Genomic DNA, 17,502 nt, shown 5'->3' with positions numbered 1-17,502 from the left:
CTGTAAGGGAATACATGACTTATCGAGCTGGACCTAATGTTTTGCATATGAATATTTTTTAAAGACTCAGAACCAAAATAGCATTGCAAAGCACACTGCTGGTCATTTTGTGTGAGACAGTTTAGAATTATTTGGAGGCACTGGAGGGTCAATTTAAAGAACAGACAAAATGTCATTGTCCTTCAGGTGAGTTATACTTGTGGTTTGATGATATCTAAAGCAGGTCTTGGCCATTATTTGTGCAGTAGAAGAATGAAGCATCTTCTCTTTTCTAAGTTTTGCCATGTTTTTAGTAGTGCTTGAAGAGTAAAGGAGGATGATGAAGATAACTCTATATAGGGATCAAATCTGAGGTCATGTAAATCAAATATACAATCCTTTGTTAAGTTATGACATTTACTTACATGAAATCATGAGTGGATGCTGTGGGTCATGAGATGCTTGCTGTCTTTGGCTTGGGTTGATTTACGTATCTGTATTTCTTTTGACAAAACCAATGCTCTCTGCATTGCCTGCATGCATAAACTCATAAAAGCAACTCTTGGCCGCAGACACAAATCCTTCAATTGGCATTTTCCACTGCGCCTTTCTGGCAAGTTGACGTGCAAATGCAAATGTTTGTGGTTTTGTTCTAATTTTGAAGCTATGGGGCTTCAAACACCAAAGCTGTCCACATCTAGTAAGGACAGTGCATGCAGCCTTTGTGGAATGGCAACTGCATAAAGCTGTAGCTGCCCTCAGTCTGGACCCCCAGCAAAAGCATGTGGCAGGGCTGTAACGAGTATGTGTGTCAGCTGTCTGTTCTCTGTGTGTCCACTGTATGTTCTAACATATTGTGGGTTTTTTCTGTTCCTTCCTATTTTTCTGAATATCAAGCTTGTTTTAATTTGCAGCATAGCCCCCTCATGCAAGCCCGGAGCACTGCCAGCTATCCCTGCTGTCAGTCAGGCAGGCTCATGCCTGCAGCTCTGCTTCTCTGGACACGGCGGCACTGGTGGACTGGGTCACTTCTGAATAGGCCTTTCTTTGCAGCCACATGCTTGCTGGCAGTGGAGCCACCCACCTTCTGTGGGCTTTAATTGGGGTGCTGCAATCCAGCTAATTCTATTTTAGGGTACAGTCAGAAGCCTTCAGCCTTTTGGAGGCTACCTTTAAAAATAGCACAGTGAACTGCACGCTGGCACAAGTGAAAAATGAGGACTTGTTTGGCTGTGTTTGATTCACTGGCAGTGCCATTGCTATCCTGCAAATGGTCCATGACCACGTGTGTGAGGAGTGTGGGGAGGAGCACTAGAGCGTGCTGAGATCCTCCACTCTGAATAGTTCTCAGCTAAGCTAAAGTTCAAGTGATATGTTTGGATTTAGAGTATTTAAGGTAATTTTAAAGTCATGAATTACCTTCGGAAATTATGAGTACTTTGGAGCAGGTTAACTTTATGGAATGTATGGTTTCCAGAGTTGTGATAGGAGATGGACTGATAGGCAATTTTCGTGTTGTTTTAGTAAGATTATGCTTCCCTGTGTTGCTTTTATATCATTACTGTTTCCAACTTGAATATTCTTAACTGGCAAAACTTTTCAAGGAATAAGCAGACTCTGGCTGGGGAAGATACCCAAAGTGGGAATTTTTGATAACCCTTAGAGAGGGATGTTTGTTATGATTGAGTGGCTGGGATTCAGATGTCACATCATCTCTCTGGAAGTCATACAGGTCCTCTTAATGCCCACAAAAGTGAGCAAATGAAGGTTAAGTTTTGGGGTTGCTTTTTCAGTTTGGTATTCATTTTTTTACCCCAGCAGTGGTTATTCCTACTGAATGTTTAAACACTGAAAGCAGCACGTAGTCCATGTGGGACCACAAAGTACACCCTCAGCTACTAGAGGAGTGTCCGGTGGCACAGGGAAATCTGTGGAACTCGTGGTACAGGCAAAGAGTCCAAGTTTCTTCCCCAGCTTGTTGGGAAGTGATGGACGTCAAGGAGGTGGTTGGAGGAAGACGTGGGCTTCCACTGTGAGCAGGTAGCATTGTGGCTCCTGTAGAAAGGCAGGGTTGTGTTCTCAAAGGTGCTGGCTTTTTCCCCATGTAAACTATACATTTGCTTAGCAGCACACAAAGTTGTTTGTCCAAAGCTCTGGAAAGTCTGAAGTTCCCAGAAGTGTATTTGTATAAGGACCCCAATCTTTTAATGCTTGAAACATCTCCTGTGTGAGATCTTTGGCAGGTTGAGAGATAGGAACTACAGTTAAAAAATACATAAGTATGGGGGCAGGGGACAATGTGTAGATATAGATTTAGTGTAGTTATTTTGCTTCTGCTGCTCCAGCAAGTGACATGCAAATTGTTTTTCACCTGTACTGAACACAGTAGTGTTGAGAAAATGCAAGCTGTTCTAAATTTTGGGAATGTGAGCTCTGCAAAAATTTCTGGTGAAATCTGCAAAAGTTTCAGGAGATAACTGTTCCACCTGTGGAATTACACTTTAAAAGAGTAGAAAATAGTTTTCACAGACTGAGATTTAATTGTCTTTCACTTTGATTTAAACTGGAAAGTTTTTTCCAATTCTCTGGAAGTGATACTTCATTACAGCAAACCTACCTCTTCAGAACCCTGAGAGTGGGACCACGTGCTTATTTCCAAGTAACAACAACTTCATTAAGGCGTGGTTACTAATTAAAAGTTCCTCCTAGCTTGTATGCTATAACTCAACTTTGCAATTTATGTATATTATTAGCATAATTATTTTTACATTATTTCTCTATTGCTTAGCTTTTTCTTAATAATCAAGACATAATTCTATGTTCATATGTGTGCATATATTAACAGCAGCAATGAAATAATAGTCTGCAATGTATTCTTGTCCTTCTCTCAGGATAGGCATAGAGAGCCTATCTTCTTCATGTATGTTACCTTCTAAGGAATGTACACAGTGACATACATGCTCTTTCATAAGTTAGACATACAGGGATACAAGATTATTCCATCCCATCTTTTGGACCTATCTTAAGTGTGTGCATATTGTACCTGCCCACCCCCTCACTTCACAGATGCAACATACATATCTGATGTTTAGAAAGGTTTCTCATGACACTTAAAATTCAGCCTTTTTATTGTACTGGTCTTATTTTCTTCATTCATGATTTTTAAAGTATGAATTTGAACTGTAACTAACAGATTATTACAATTAGGTTTCTGGCTATAGCCATTTTATTAGCAGTGTAGCAATCCTGCCCTGCAAAGTAGGCATTTGGGACTCAGCAAATCATGTTGCCACCTCCAGTACATCTTAAAAGATCAACTGGCAGAGTGTCTTTGTGGGCGTCATTGTTTGCAGTCTGGCTGATTTAGTGTATTAGCAAGAAATGTTTTAGTTGCAGTTAGTCATTGTCATAACACAGGGCTACTCTTGGTAGGGTCACTGAAATGTGTGTGATGACTGGCTCTTGGAAGAGCAAGCTGCTGCTTGGGAGAACCAGGTGCAATATGAGTATATGCTGCTGGGAGGGAATTGAGGCAGATACTGCACTATCAACTGCACTGTTGCCCCTGCCTTCTTTCTCTCTGTGGGACTTAATGAAGTCCCACCTGATTGTGAGGAGCTGTTTTGGTAGTCCAGTTCCCAGCTGTTCTTGCTGTTACTGTGCTCTGGGATAGAGATGGAGAGGATGACCTAAGCATGATGTGCTGCAGGGGTGGGGGTTTCCTTCATAGTTGTGGTACTACCTTTAAATTAGAATTTTAAAATTGATTAACCTGTTTTCTTTTTCTTCTCTGCAGGACGGGTCACTGGGAAATATTGATGATCTGGCACAGCAGTATGCAGACTACTATAACACCTGCTTCACAGATGTGTGTGAGAGGATGGAAGAGCTGCGCAAGCGAAGGGTTTCCCAAGACCTTGATTTGGTATGTAGAACAGTTACAACTTTATTAACAAATAATTGCCATTCATGCTCCAGATGAAGAATCAATATTACAGCTTGAAGAATTCTACCCAGGGAAATAACTGTATGTGGTTGTGTTCACGCATGCAAATGTTTCAGCCAACTCAATTAAATGCTCGGAATTGCCAGATTAGGTTTTTTCTAAGTATTTTTAATGATTCATTAAGCCTTGGAATCTGCATTTCTTATTTCTTCTTTAATTAGAGTACTTCTTGCTTGTATACATTTGGTTGCAATCCTCAACTCTCGGAGGCAAGATACTGTGTGATGAAAGCATTGTTTCCTTGCTCCAAGATGCTCCCAGTGTGAGCACAATGAAACTGTGCAGATTTTCATTTGCACTGTAGAAACTGTAAAGAGGTGCTTCTCAAAAGTCCAGGGTGCAAATACTGGTTTCAGGCTCCCAAATGTAAGCAGTTCTGTGAACCCCTTTCCATTATTTTATGCATTATAGAAGCTGTAGCAGTTGATATGGGGTCACAGAGCCTTTCAGGATGGAAGGGACTCAGGAGGCCCCTAATCCAGCATTCAGCTCAAAGCAGTGTCAACACTGAATTCAAACCAGGTTGATCAGGGCTTTATCTGATTGAGTTTGAAGACCTCCAGGGATGCAGACATTGCACCATCTCTGAGAAACCTGTTAATACTGCTTTGCTATCTTCATAGCGAATTTCTAGTTTTAAATAATGTTCTGTGAGATCCTCCCCATAGCAATTTATACCTGTTGTTTATGGTTCTCATGCCACACACTTTTTTGATAACCTCCCCACAGATACCAGTAGATCTTCTTGAAAGTGTGTTTTTTGACAGCTGAATCTCCCAAATCTTCTTGCTGGGCATGGCTACAAGTCCTTGAGAGTGCTTTGAGAGTGCCATCAGCTGTACCTGATGATGTGGATTATTTAAGGCTACTTTCTTTTTGAGATTCCAGGATACCAACTGAGAGGCTTCCAGAGTTTGTAGAGATTACAGACTTCAGTTACACAATTAATGGCAGCAGAATCAAGGCAGGGAGTCATCTTCTGCCCCACTGAAGTTTGTTAGTTCCTTCTTTATTTTTAAATTGAAGAAAACCCAAACGTTTTTGCAGATCTGTTGCTGCCAAGAAGTTCCAAGGGTTAAACAAAAAGCTATTGCAGGAAATTCTTTTGTAGACAGATCTTTAAGGTGTTTGTGCAGAGAAGCTGATGGCACAGAGATGTGATTCTCATGAAAACCTCCACACCTGGCAGGCCTGGTATTCTCGGTAGCTGTTGGCAGCAATGAAACCCCCTTTCCTGGTGCTCTTGGAAGGCAGCTCCTGTGCTGGGTAATGGAGTGTGCCTTATGGCATAAGAGGAGCCCTTCCATTTAGACAGATGGGCCTAATTTGGCTCCCCTTGCTTCTGAAGCTGCAGAAGCCAGACTGGAGAAAGCCATGTGAGCTTAATTAACTCACATCAAAGGTGCAGATATTCACGCTGGTTTAAATAGATGTGAGCTAACCAAAGACAGACCATCGAGTGATTCATTCAATTCCAGAGAAGCTGTAGTCAGAGAAAGTGGCTGTGTGAAAAACAGCCTTGAGATTCCTCTTCTCTGATAGTGAGTTTGCTTACTCTAGTGGTCCAGTGATGACTTCTTGAACTGCCAGGTCAGAGAGAAGACAATGCAATTGAAAATTAAATTAGTGCTCCATTTTTGCTACATCTGTCGCTACTATAATACAGTTTCTAGACATAAGATAACCATTCTGCTGATAACATGAGCCTACAGATATTAGCTCGCTTGCCCAACAGCCACATCCAAACAGTGCTGACTGCAGCTGAAACTTGCTCTCATCAATGAACAGACAGGCTTGACTTAGCTACACAGAGAGGGGGAAATGGCCATGCAGACCAGAATGTGATTTTAGTGTCATGAACAGAAGAGTGAATCACGTGTTATGGTATTTTTCATCTCTATACACCTTGAGGAAAGGTAGACATTACTGGCAGATATTTGGGGATAGTGAATGGGAAGTAATACTGGGGTAAATGCCCAATGCACATCCCAGATGTGCTATGACAGCAAAGAAAAAAAAATGTACCAAATAGCAAATATATGCAGGTCCAAACTGATTATGCACTAGTATTGTTGGTCTGTTAGTCTAGACTTACCTTGCTCTGCCATGCATTGCTCTTCTAGCAGGGATGAAGAAGGCAGTGCTGTCTCCACACCCTCTCTTTCCAACAGTGGGTTTGTGTGCCAGAGCTGGAGGTGGGCAGTGTATCAGTTCTTCCTCCCCTCCCCAAAGGTCTCTCCCTCTCTTTAGTGAAGTGAACATAGCAGAGCAGACACGTATGGAGTATTAGTGCAGATTTTCAGGGATTTGCTGGAGTGATGGTTACTGAATCCGTATGAAAATGCAGTATTAGGTGTATAATAATACTTAACAGAAACATAAAAGGCCAAGGTTAGGTTCCTGCTTTTACTGAATGCTCTGAACAAAGAGAAAGAGCAGGTCACCCCAGGAGTCAAAGGATCCTCTAAATCCTGCACACAGAGGCCCTGTCAGGAGGAGCAGTGTAATAACAAAGACATGCCTGAGTTGGCAGAGCTTTGGCAGGAACATGTATTTTGCACTGGCTCACCCAGATTGCCCTTTGTAGCACGTCCACTGGAAGGACAGAAATATGAACTGTTTATTGCTGCTTCTGTACCCTTTGAAATAATTTTAAGCTGTTTGGGCGCAAGTGCTGATATCTTGATTGTATATTGTACTTTCTAATCAGCTCTCCAGCCTTTCCTATCAGACCATGGCCATTTCAGTCAAGATATCCTGCTCTGAAGTTGAATTTTTAAAGAAATCACTTGGTAAAATTGTTTGGGAAAGCAGCATATCTTGTAACAAAACAGTGGGTGCAGATGGAGCTCAACCCAGAATATTTTTCCAAATGGTAATGCTGTCAAGGATTGTTAGTTGTCCCTAAACACAATAACTGGTATCTGAGTTTGGAGTTTTGCCTATGTTTTTGTAATGGAGATTGTGCTTGGGTTTGGACACTAATGTTTGTGAACAGCATGGGAGTTGCCCACATTTCCTAGCATTTGGCCTATTCCTGTACACCACATGGGCTTTTGGCTGAGGAAAAACTGCAGGTGGAGTAGATAGAGTACATTTTCAGGCCCATAATAAATGTATATTGAGGTGGCATCTGCTAAAATACAGTTATGTCCAGAGAAATGACTCTGTGAGGATGGTATTTTCTAACTGTTCACATGACATCCTTGTCTTTAAATTGGAGAGACATGAATTAGATGGATGGAGCACTCAGGTGTATAAGGAATCAGCTGGATGGCCAAGCTCCAGTGGATCAATATCCAAATGGAGATCAGTATGTTGTGTGTTCCTTATCAGTATGAGTGGTGTTCCTTAGGGATCAGTATGTGGATTGGTGCTGTTCAACATCTTTGCTAGTGACAGGGAGAGTAGGATCAAGTGCACCCTCAGCAAGTCTGCTGATGACTCAAAGCTGAGCTGAGTGGTCAAGACACTCTGGATGCCATCCAGAGCAACCTGGACAGGCTTGAGACATACACCTGTGAAGCCTCATGAAAATAAAAAAAAAAAAACAAGTGCAAGGTCCAGCAAATGTATTGGGGCAATCCTGTGCACAGGTACAGGCTGGGAGGAGAATGAATGAAGAGCAGCCCTGGGGATAAGGTTTTAATGGTGTTGGTGGATGAAGAACTTGACATGACTTGCAGTGTATGCTCACTGCCCAGAAAGCCAACCAGATCCTGGTCTGCATCAAAAGGAGTGTGGCCAGCAGGTCAAGGGAGGTGATTTTTCCCTTCTATTCTGCTCTACATCCAGTTCTGGGGTCCCCAGCACAGGAAAGATGTGAGAGAACTGGGTTCATTCAGCCTGGAGAAGAAAAGGTTCCAGGGTGACCTCACTGCAGCCTTCCAGTAGCTAAAGGGGGTTACAAGAGAGCTGGAGAGCCACTTTTTACAAGGGCATGTAGTGATAGGGGTGAGACACTGGAACAGAGAAGTTGTGGGTGCCCCATCCCTGGAAGTGTTCAAAGCCGGGTCAGATGGGGCTTTGAGCAACCCCATTTCAGTGAGGCTGGAACTAGATGATCTTCAAGATGTGTTTCAACACAAACCATTCTATGATGTGCTTCCTTTGTGTCTCTGGGGTCATATCTGCCTGGCTTACTGACAAAAGCAGCTTTGCCTTGCCTGTCAGCAGGGCAGGACAGCATTGACTTAGCTGTGAAAGAGCAAACTGCATTCTGTTGTCTCATCTATCACTAACAGCAGCCACCTAACTGCTGCTGCTGCTGAGGTCTGTATTGTAGCTGATGATCTTGACGTCAAAGAATGGCTTGAGGTTTTCTGATGGACTCTGACAGCTACAGTTGGGGCGCTGAGAAGTTGTGTCCATCTTTTGTCTTGAAAATTATATAAAATTAACGCCACTATTGGCATTAAAGCTAAATGGCATATTAGTATACTTTTCCCCCACATCCGTGTAATTAATTTCATTGTGTAGAAGGGGAAGTGTTCAGAATCTCTCTCTGTACACTGTTTTAAAGTACAATGAATGTATTTGGAAAAATTACCTTGCCTAATCCTGGATGTTTTTACAGTACCTGCACACATACACAGGCAAAGCTAGAAAATAGAAAAGAACATAAAACCATCATAAGTTTCTTGTCCTACTTTCAATATCAATGTAATCTTCCTAAGTCTTGTCTGTGCATGGTTTTAAAAGATGCTCAACATCCAGTTGTTTGATCACAAATGGAGTTGACCATCTAGGTAATGTCCTCACATATAAATGGTATGTCCAGCAAGAAAAAGGGGAGGACAACCAGCAAAAGTAGAATAATTAGTAAGAGTAATAATGATTTTTTCCTCTTTAGAGGTGTGTTTGTCTGGTATAGTACTACTGGTTGGCAATATCATCAGACTGTTTGAGAAACTAGCCAGCCTTTGCTGAAGCACACTAAAACACCCAGAGCAGTTGCAGTCAGTGATTGATGTATATTTTAAAAATCTTCAAGAGAGTTAGCCATGAAAGCTGGAGTTGGGATGCTGAACATGTTTGTGGAGTGTACCTGTGTCTACTCTATAGCTGACACTAGTCATGTCCGCCATTCTTCACATCATACATTAATATTTCAGGACCCTAGAATAGACTGCTTATTCCTGCTATGAAATGATCACCTCTACTTTGCAAATACAGTACTGGCTGCTGATACCATTAGTCCTGAGAGGACACCTCTGTATCTCACTGGAATAGGATCCCACTGTTTTGTTTTGTCTTGCTGGCTGTAAGAGGCTCTCCAAAGTATAAACAACATCTAAGTTTAATTTAAAAGGTATCTACAGCACAAAAAGAAAAAAAAAAAAAAAAAAAAAAAAGAGCTGGAGAACACAGAGATAAGATTTCCTATTTTTTAAAGTCTCCAGGCCTTATGGGAAGACATGCAGAAGAAAAAGTAGCAGTAGAAAGTGTGGACTTTGAAGCATCATTTTGGGAATTTTTTTCCTCAGTATAGATTGAACTAGGGGGGATTTAGCCTGAATATGAATTACATAAAGTTGATTCAAATAGAAAATAATTAATGGAGATTTTGGAGATTTACTGTGTGTGCAGGCTCAGTCTCTCAGTATTTTAGGCTTATCTTTATAAACTAAATTCATAATGACATTTCATAATTAATGGAGCTTTTCAAAGGTAGACACAATGGAAATTCTGGAACAGACAGGCTATTTTTAGTGTCTCACATCACAGACCAAGGCAGCAAAGGCATTTAAATATAGAGGTAGCATTAAACATGAAAACAAAGCAAGGCTTGTTCCATATGCAGCAAAGTGAATACCATTCTTAGTTCACTTAATACTAGCAGACTAAGTAAAAATTTCTCCACTCTTTGCAAGCTAATGACCTCCTGCAGTCTCACCTGTTTTTGCTGGAAGGCCGTTTATGAATAATCCCTTAGGCAAAATCTGTACATTTACAGGCTGGAGACTCAGTGGACTTTGCAGCTATGATGGTTTGGGTGACCTTATCTTCCTTTCATACTTTTGGAGCACGCTTGTTTTTTGGAGTAGGATCTTTTGTTTAACACTTCTGGTTTCCTGAAGTATTTTTGATAATGTCAGTGTTACAGGAAAAATAGGTTGTCAAAGGTAATTGGTTTTTGTTTGTTTTTTTTTTTTTTTTTTTCTAAGCCGGTAATACTGTTATAAACAAAATAATATTTATGTTACATATAGAAAATATAACTGGCAGTCTGACTGGTAATTGTGGAGGGGAGAAATTCTCTTTAGCTTTATAAGTGTTTTCGTAGTAATTCTTAATCTTCTAATATAATTTGTAATCATTTTCTTGCCCTTTACATATAGCAGGAATTTTACTTTGAACCTTGGATCAGTTGAGTATATTCTTACTGTGCTCTTGTTTTATCCCAGAAACAGCACAGATCTGGTGGAACTGACAGACTAGATTTGTATTAACTCTGTGATTTAATCTCATTGGAGCCTGAGGGCTAGAGGGAAGGAGTAATTGATTGACTTACTTTAGCTCCTTTTGTGGAATTTTTTTTCCTTTCTCCCCTTAGAATTTAAAAGTGACAGCAAAACTGGAAATGTACAGTATCATGCTGGTAAATTTCATTGCAATGGATACAATTGTTTAAAAAGAGAGCAAATTAAATTGTCATTTAAGAAGGTGCATCTCTGAGGGAAAAAAAAAAACAACAAAACAACCAGAAAAACCAAAACTAACAAACAAAATCAACTCGAACCCACCCAACCTCTGTAGTGAACAGTTTGTGATGTGCAGCCCAACTTGCCATTCACATACTATTAGACTTCCAAGATACCAGCTGAGTGGCATTACTCTGGGAGGACAGCAATGTGTATTGGCTGTGTTAGAAGAGTGTCAGACTTGTGTAATGTGATAGCAGCTAAACCAACAGAGGAATGAACCTAAAAGATGCAATGTTTTCTATTAAGACTACTCCTCTTTGTCTTTGCATAGTGTCAGCTTGACTCTGGCAGCCTCTCTGTGCTCTCCTTCTGTGGTTCCCCAGCCACTGCTCACCAGTCCATCTATGTGTGTTGAAGACAGCTGGCAGCAACTTCAAATGTCAACTAATTGTAGCACTTGCTTGTGCTTCTTCTAAGTCCCCAAGTAGGGAAACACCACCGTGTGTCCTCAAGAAATAGTAAAGTTACTGCTCAAGATGGATGTCGTGAGGTTAGCTGAAAAATCTCACTTGTAAGAACCATAACAGCCTTGCAGGTCATTAGGGAAAACAAACAGGTTTTAATCAATAATAAATCAAGAGCATGTTGTGAGGAGAATGAGTATTGGTGCACATCTGGATGTGCTTTGGAATGTCTGTTTCTCTGCAGCAGAAGGACACTCTTCCAACAAAGATGCCCAGAGGAAGGCAGGCCTCCATCTGTGAATTCAAAGGGACTGATTCCTTTTTTTTTCCTCTTCTGCTGGCCTGGCCCCTGCTCTTCATGATACAGGTTCTGATGCTCCACAGCTACTGTCCTTTGATGTTTCCATGCTTTTTCTTCTCTGAGTGTTGTGTAGGTTTCCTGTTTCAGCAGTGTCGCCTGAAGCACACAGAGAAATGCTCCATTTCAAACAAGATGCTCTGTGAATTTTATGTTTGAAGAAGAGCTCAAGCAGTTTGAAGAGACATGATTTGTTTGGTGAATGATCAATCTGTTTTCCACAAAACAGTGAAAAGAAATGGCTATCAGCTGGAAATCCCTCTTCCTGACTCCCATATGTCGTATCCCTCTTGATTTATGTGTTTAGGTTTTCCCCAATGGTTTAGATTGCAGCTTTATTTTACATAAGAGAACAAAGTAATCTGGGACTACAACATCCAGTTTTCCTCTGATTCTAAGGCTTCTTTGGTTGTTCAAGCAAATAGAGTTGGGAAAGGCAATAATCCTGTAAAAACATACATATGAAAATGAATGGGTATTATGTTCAAAAGAATTCCATTTCAGTTCCTTATCAGAGGGATTAATTTCTTGCATTGCTTGTGGGCATGATGAATAAAATCAGTTATGGATTAGAAACTAATGAAAGAAGAAAGACTTGAAATGATTAGCAAAATTTGGAATTCATAAGCTCATTATGAAACACAGACTGGTAATTTTTTGTTTATGTCACTGTCTTTTGCCTGTTGCTGTTGAAGTTCCTGATAAGACCACAGTTTCAATTGTTTGGTTTACAATTAATGTGAAACTAGTGGCAGTAGAATTGTGTACCCCGGTGCATTTAAGGCTGTAAAGATGATAGGAATAGCATCATAATGGATCAATGGTTATAGATGTGGAAAAATAGACAAGCTTTTCATCATATAAGGCTTTATTCACGAGACATCCGGATAAATTAAGCTATAAAAAGGTAGCAAAAGAAAAATCAGAATTTGTAAGCTTTCTCTAAGACAAAATAGGCTGATAAATAGTATTTGAAAGAAGTCCATCTCCCCTTCCCTTCTCAGGGGCACACAATTCAGGCTTCTGACAGCTTTCTGTCTTGATATGTCCACAAATCACAGAATCAGAATCTTCTGAGTTGATAGAGATCCACAAGGATCATCAAGTCCAGCTCTTAAGTGAACAGTCCATACAGGGATTAATCCCACAACCTTGGCAACTTTTCTTTTTTTTTTTTTTTTTGGCACCAGGCATTAACCAACTAAGCTAATCTCAGGGTCATGTTAGCCCAGCAAAGATTAAGCTGTAGTTGAAGTCCATTTTGACAAAAGAGAGAGATTTTAAAGTTTTGAAGCATGTGCCAGGTGCTGAAATTCACACAAATGAGAAGTAAAAGGAAGTCAGTCATCAGAGTAGCTCTATTTTGTTCATGCGGTTAACTGTTGAAAGCTGCATAATTGGAGCCTTCAGTTGCTAGCCTACACAGAAGCTCACCAAATAGTTTTATTTCTCCTTTGTGTAGCACTTTCCACCCTCAAAACCCTTGAAAAATATTAGCCTTTGTTTTTTTTCCTTTGAAGCTGGTAATTTTAGTATCATTATCCCTATTTAGGCCTCCCTGAGATTCAGCCACTGATGAAGATTTACCTATGTAATTCCCTAGTTCCTCCTCTGTAGCTAAATTTGCAACAGAGTAACCTGAAATTTATAGTAAGTTCAGAACAACTTAATACACAGTGGTGTAGCTGTAAACAAATCCTGGCCAGTGAAGCAGTGAGGCCAGTGGGTGACAGACGCTATGGATGACCTGCAGCTCAAGCCTCAAATCCAGTCTATTAGACCACACTTCAAAAAAAAAAAAAAAAAATTCAGATGTACTTCAAAATTGTGCCAGACTCTTAGAGTGCTTCTGGTCTGGCGCTTCCCTTTGCAGCTGGAATGTGGGGGTCTGGTGAAGAGTCTAGCTCTCTTGGTCAGTAGCTGACTGCCACAATCTCTAATTCCTATCATCCTGCCTCTGCTTGAAATAACTGTCTGACATATGGCAGGGGTAATGAAAATGCAGAGGTGCTGTGGAAGAGACTCTTGATTTCTTCAGCATGTTAATTTCACTGGCATAATGTCAGTTGGTGATGACTGAAAAAAATGCTCTTGTTAAACCCTAAATGGGATTATTTCATTTTGAACACCTGTGGGAAAGCATGAGAAATCAAGGGCATGGTGTGCAAAGTAGTAGGAGGTGGTGGTTTGATCCACTGCTGCAGAAAACCAAAGTTTGGTTCTTCCCTCTGTCTGAGGAAACCTGAACTCTTATCTCTTATCTTGAAGCAAAGTACTCTGCAATTTAATATTCTGTTTTAACCTTATCTGTTGATCAACCCTGTTCACATATGTAAACAGTTCCTGGTGTAGCAATGGGAATAGCAGCATCTCATCTTCCATGTAGGCATCTTCACAAAGTTAGTGAATCTCTTCTTTTTCATTTGCAGGTTAAAAACTTCAAATATTTTAAACATGGTTCAACAGGAATGGAGTAGGAATGTGAATCTTAGCCCAATGTTGTCTAACACCTTTTTTATTTTTATATTATACATTCTTATATAAAATAAATAATAATATAATTACATTTATATAGTCTAAAATTATTTTATATATTTTGGTTACTTCACATCAGAATGATACTCTAAAAAGGAACTACGATGCTGACCCTCTAGCAAAATTCATTTTTCTTGATTGCTATTTTTTATTCCATAATTAGTTTGGATAATGTTTTGTTTGTAGGACAGACAATAGCAGAAAAGTTATCACCCTTGATCTCTTTTATTTGAGTAGCCTCTCAAATTAGCAAGGCTAGCTTAATGCTAGGCTGGATGAGCATTTTAAGGGATGTGGTAACTTTGTTTGGTTTTCCTCCTTTGAACTAAGTTATATTTAGCCTTAGTGGGATAGTTTTCTTGTGGCTATTGAATTGCAGGCGGTACCTGTAAACTCACACCTTTGTTCTTGAAATATATACAGATGTTTTGTAGTAGTCATCTTAATTTGCTAAGAAATGTTAATGTCCTTCAAATTTTCTTTAAAGAGTGGAAATGGAATAACACCAAAAATTGCATCAACTCTACACTTGTATTTGGTAACATGGAAATATGAAATATCTCATAAAGCTTTCCATGACTGAATGACAGGGTGTATTTAGGCATGGAACATACATTGTTAAAAACAAATAGATAAACAAATTAAATACATCCTTTTCAGTGTTTTACATTTTCGCTGAAGTAAGCAGTTTCTACAGAAGCTAAGTAGCCATCAAGTTTTGTAGCTGAAATTTTGATCTGAAGGTAGAAAAAGACATTAGGAGGAAAGAAAGGTGAATGTAGATTTTGGCAGTTGGACTTGCCTTTTTCAGAGCTTCCTGCTCAGTTTTTTCACTCTTGTAGGTTTTGTTTGGATTTGGGATTTCTTGAGGCACAGGAGATGATATGTGCTCAAGGAAGAAGCCTCAACTTTGGGGCAAAAATTGTGGGATAAGGAGTCCAAGAGCGTCTGGAGCAGGTGCCCCAGGAGCTGGGACCTCTGACTGCATTTGTCAGGTGGAAGAAGAGGAAAGAAGGAGGTTTGGTCATTGCTTGCTTACAAGGGTAAGAAGTGAAATGTTAGAAGTGACTTACTCATTGGGTGAGTAGGTCACTAGAAAACTAAGCTGGAGTAAAGAAGAACAGGTGATGCACTCTTGTGGCTGCAAAGGGTGAGAAGGGTCGCTGGGCAGCAAGATATCTGTGCTTATGTGAGCCCTGAACTGTCTGCATGGACCAGAATATTGTAATGCAACATAATTTATGATAATAAATAATAACTAAAAAAAACCCCACTGTTACATAGCATAACTTGTCATTTTAAGGCACAAAAAAAAAGTTATAATCTGTTAAGAGTTAGAGCTAGAATTGTTGCCAGTTCTTGCCAGAAACGTTTTCACACACCAGTGCACTCCTTTTCTGTGACTCTGTCGTGATCACTGGCCATAATGCAGGCTTGCTTTGATAAGGCAGAAGGTCAAAGGAGGAGATTTTGAACAGCAGTTTTGACCTTTTCATTATAGGTACTGCAGGAGAAGTGGTGAGCCACAGTCAAGGTTCTGAGTGCCACTACAATAGGTTGCTCTGGAACTTTGCAAGCTCCAAAATTAAACTAATGAGAAAAGAGAAATGAAAGAATTGAAAAAGAAAGTCATGTCATGGTTGAACAGTTTTTTCTTTGAGTGTTTTATACACCTGAAAACACCTAGGGGCAAAAGAATAAAATTGAAGTTAGTCCTGTCTTAGTCCAGCTTCACAAAATGACAGAAGGAATTAAAACTGTTAATGTTTAAGAATAAACTGCAGAAGTTCTGTGAAAAAAATAAGAATACAGTATATATTGTCGTTTTATTTGGAGCAGTGGAAGGGCATGAGTATCCCTAGGTTTTGCATCCTAAATGCATTTCTTCTGCTCTTTAAAAATACAAAAGCTGAAATACCTTCCTGACCATAGTTCAGTCAGCAAATGGAGAAGAAAGCAGGAAGACATTTTATCTGAGTGATACTGAACATCTGAGGTTTGCTATGAAGTTGAAGGAGATGGGCATTTTGCCAAAAGTCACTTTCGTGGGAAGCATATCAAAGTATGGTGGGAAACACACTATATCCATGCTACATGCAACAGGAAATATTATTGTTTTCCCTAAATGGAGCGAGCACAATTGATTTTCTCTTTTAGTGATCCACTGAGATTCTTCTGATTGAAACTATTAAGATTTCTAAAACATGTGTTATTCTATAGTGGCCTTTGTTGACAGTAGAAGGGGTATAGTTAGGGCAAGACATAACCATTGGGCTTATAGCAGATTACCTATTTCCTTTCAGCTTTTCACATAAATGGGTTTTTTAATTCTTCTCTGTTGAATCTTGAGGTCCTCCTAGCACTGAAGAATGTTTTATAATTCATTATCGTTGACATACTGTTAGATGATTCCTTTGAAAGGCTATTTCTGGTTGCACAGTAGCAGCTCTTCAAGTATGAAAGCTTTCTTTAGAGATTATCACAGCACTTTTCAAATCTCTTCCTATAAACTTAGGGACTCTCTTAAAAAGCTAGTGTTCTTGCATCTTTTTCATGATCTCTGGGACATGTTTTCTTTGTTACACCTATTTCCCTTTATCATTTCATGAACACAGTCCTTGTCACCCTCTATCAGTCCTGCAAATAGGAATATTTTCTGTATGAGATCACAAGTTTGCCATGAGCTGAGGCCTAACAATTTCCATCTTAAAGAAAAAAAATCTGAATTTAATCTTATGCATTAGACAGTGCCATTCTAGTTCCTACTGCTAATGCAATTCCTTGTAATTGACCTCTTACCTCAGGAACACCTTGAAAGTTAGCAACTTCCATTTACTTGCAGGAAGAGATATTTTGTCAATGAGTAAATCCTAAAAATTTGGTGGCAGTGTTTATCTGTTTCCTTTTCCATATAAATGCATATCCTATCATGGTAATACATTACGTAATGTGACATTTATAACAGAGAAATGCTGGCCCCATAGCACATAGATTATTCATAGCCCAAACCCACCCAAAATGGAGTGATACGAAATGAGCTGTGTTTTGTCTCACCTTTTTAACTGGAGGGAAATGGCACTTTTTTTCACTTCACACCCAACAGAAACACGAAAGAATTGGTACTCTAAAAGGGTGTCTTACATAATTTGCTTTTTAAGCTGTCTGAACAGTGGAATGAAAACAAAATGAAGACTTCTTGTGAACAAGCATAAGTCATGAGTATTTAATGTAATTTTAATAGCTCCTTTTATTAAGAATAGCCTATTAGAGTTTTTTAAGGAACCTATTGATTGTTCATGTCTCTGGCTTTGGTAGAGTTCAATTATCTATAGTAGGAGCGTGCAAAAAGTCATCTTGTGCATCATACTAAGAAAATCGACTTTATTTGGCAGGAATCACACTGCTTATCCTTGTCGTTCCTGCTGTTGCTCATGTCAGGACAGGTGAGCAAGGCTTACAGAAGTCAGACCTGTTTCTTATCCTTGTTCATTACCTTCAGAACTTGGCAAATTC

The 17,502-nt window shown here is 39.7% G+C and overlaps 1 protein-coding gene across 4 annotated transcripts in view; it reads left to right on the top strand.

Moving 5' to 3' along the window:
* The window catches only part of SASH1 (SAM and SH3 domain containing 1), a 190,208-nt gene that overhangs the window by 87,983 nt on the left and 84,723 nt on the right, over positions 1-17,502 (top strand). For all 4 annotated transcript variants that reach the window (XM_053973148.1, XM_053973147.1, XM_053973149.1 and 1 more), the window contains exon 2: positions 3,776-3,904. In XM_053973148.1, coding sequence (XP_053829123.1) covers positions 3,776-3,904 — 129 coding nt within the window. The remainder of the gene's footprint in view (positions 1-3,775; positions 3,905-17,502) is intronic.

Source organism: Vidua macroura, chromosome 3 (assembly GCF_024509145.1).
Source record: "Vidua macroura isolate BioBank_ID:100142 chromosome 3, ASM2450914v1, whole genome shotgun sequence".
Lineage (NCBI taxonomy): Eukaryota > Metazoa > Chordata > Aves > Passeriformes > Viduidae > Vidua > Vidua macroura.
The sequence above is the reverse complement of the archived record's forward strand: the minus strand, read 5'-3'. Positions and strand labels throughout refer to the sequence as shown.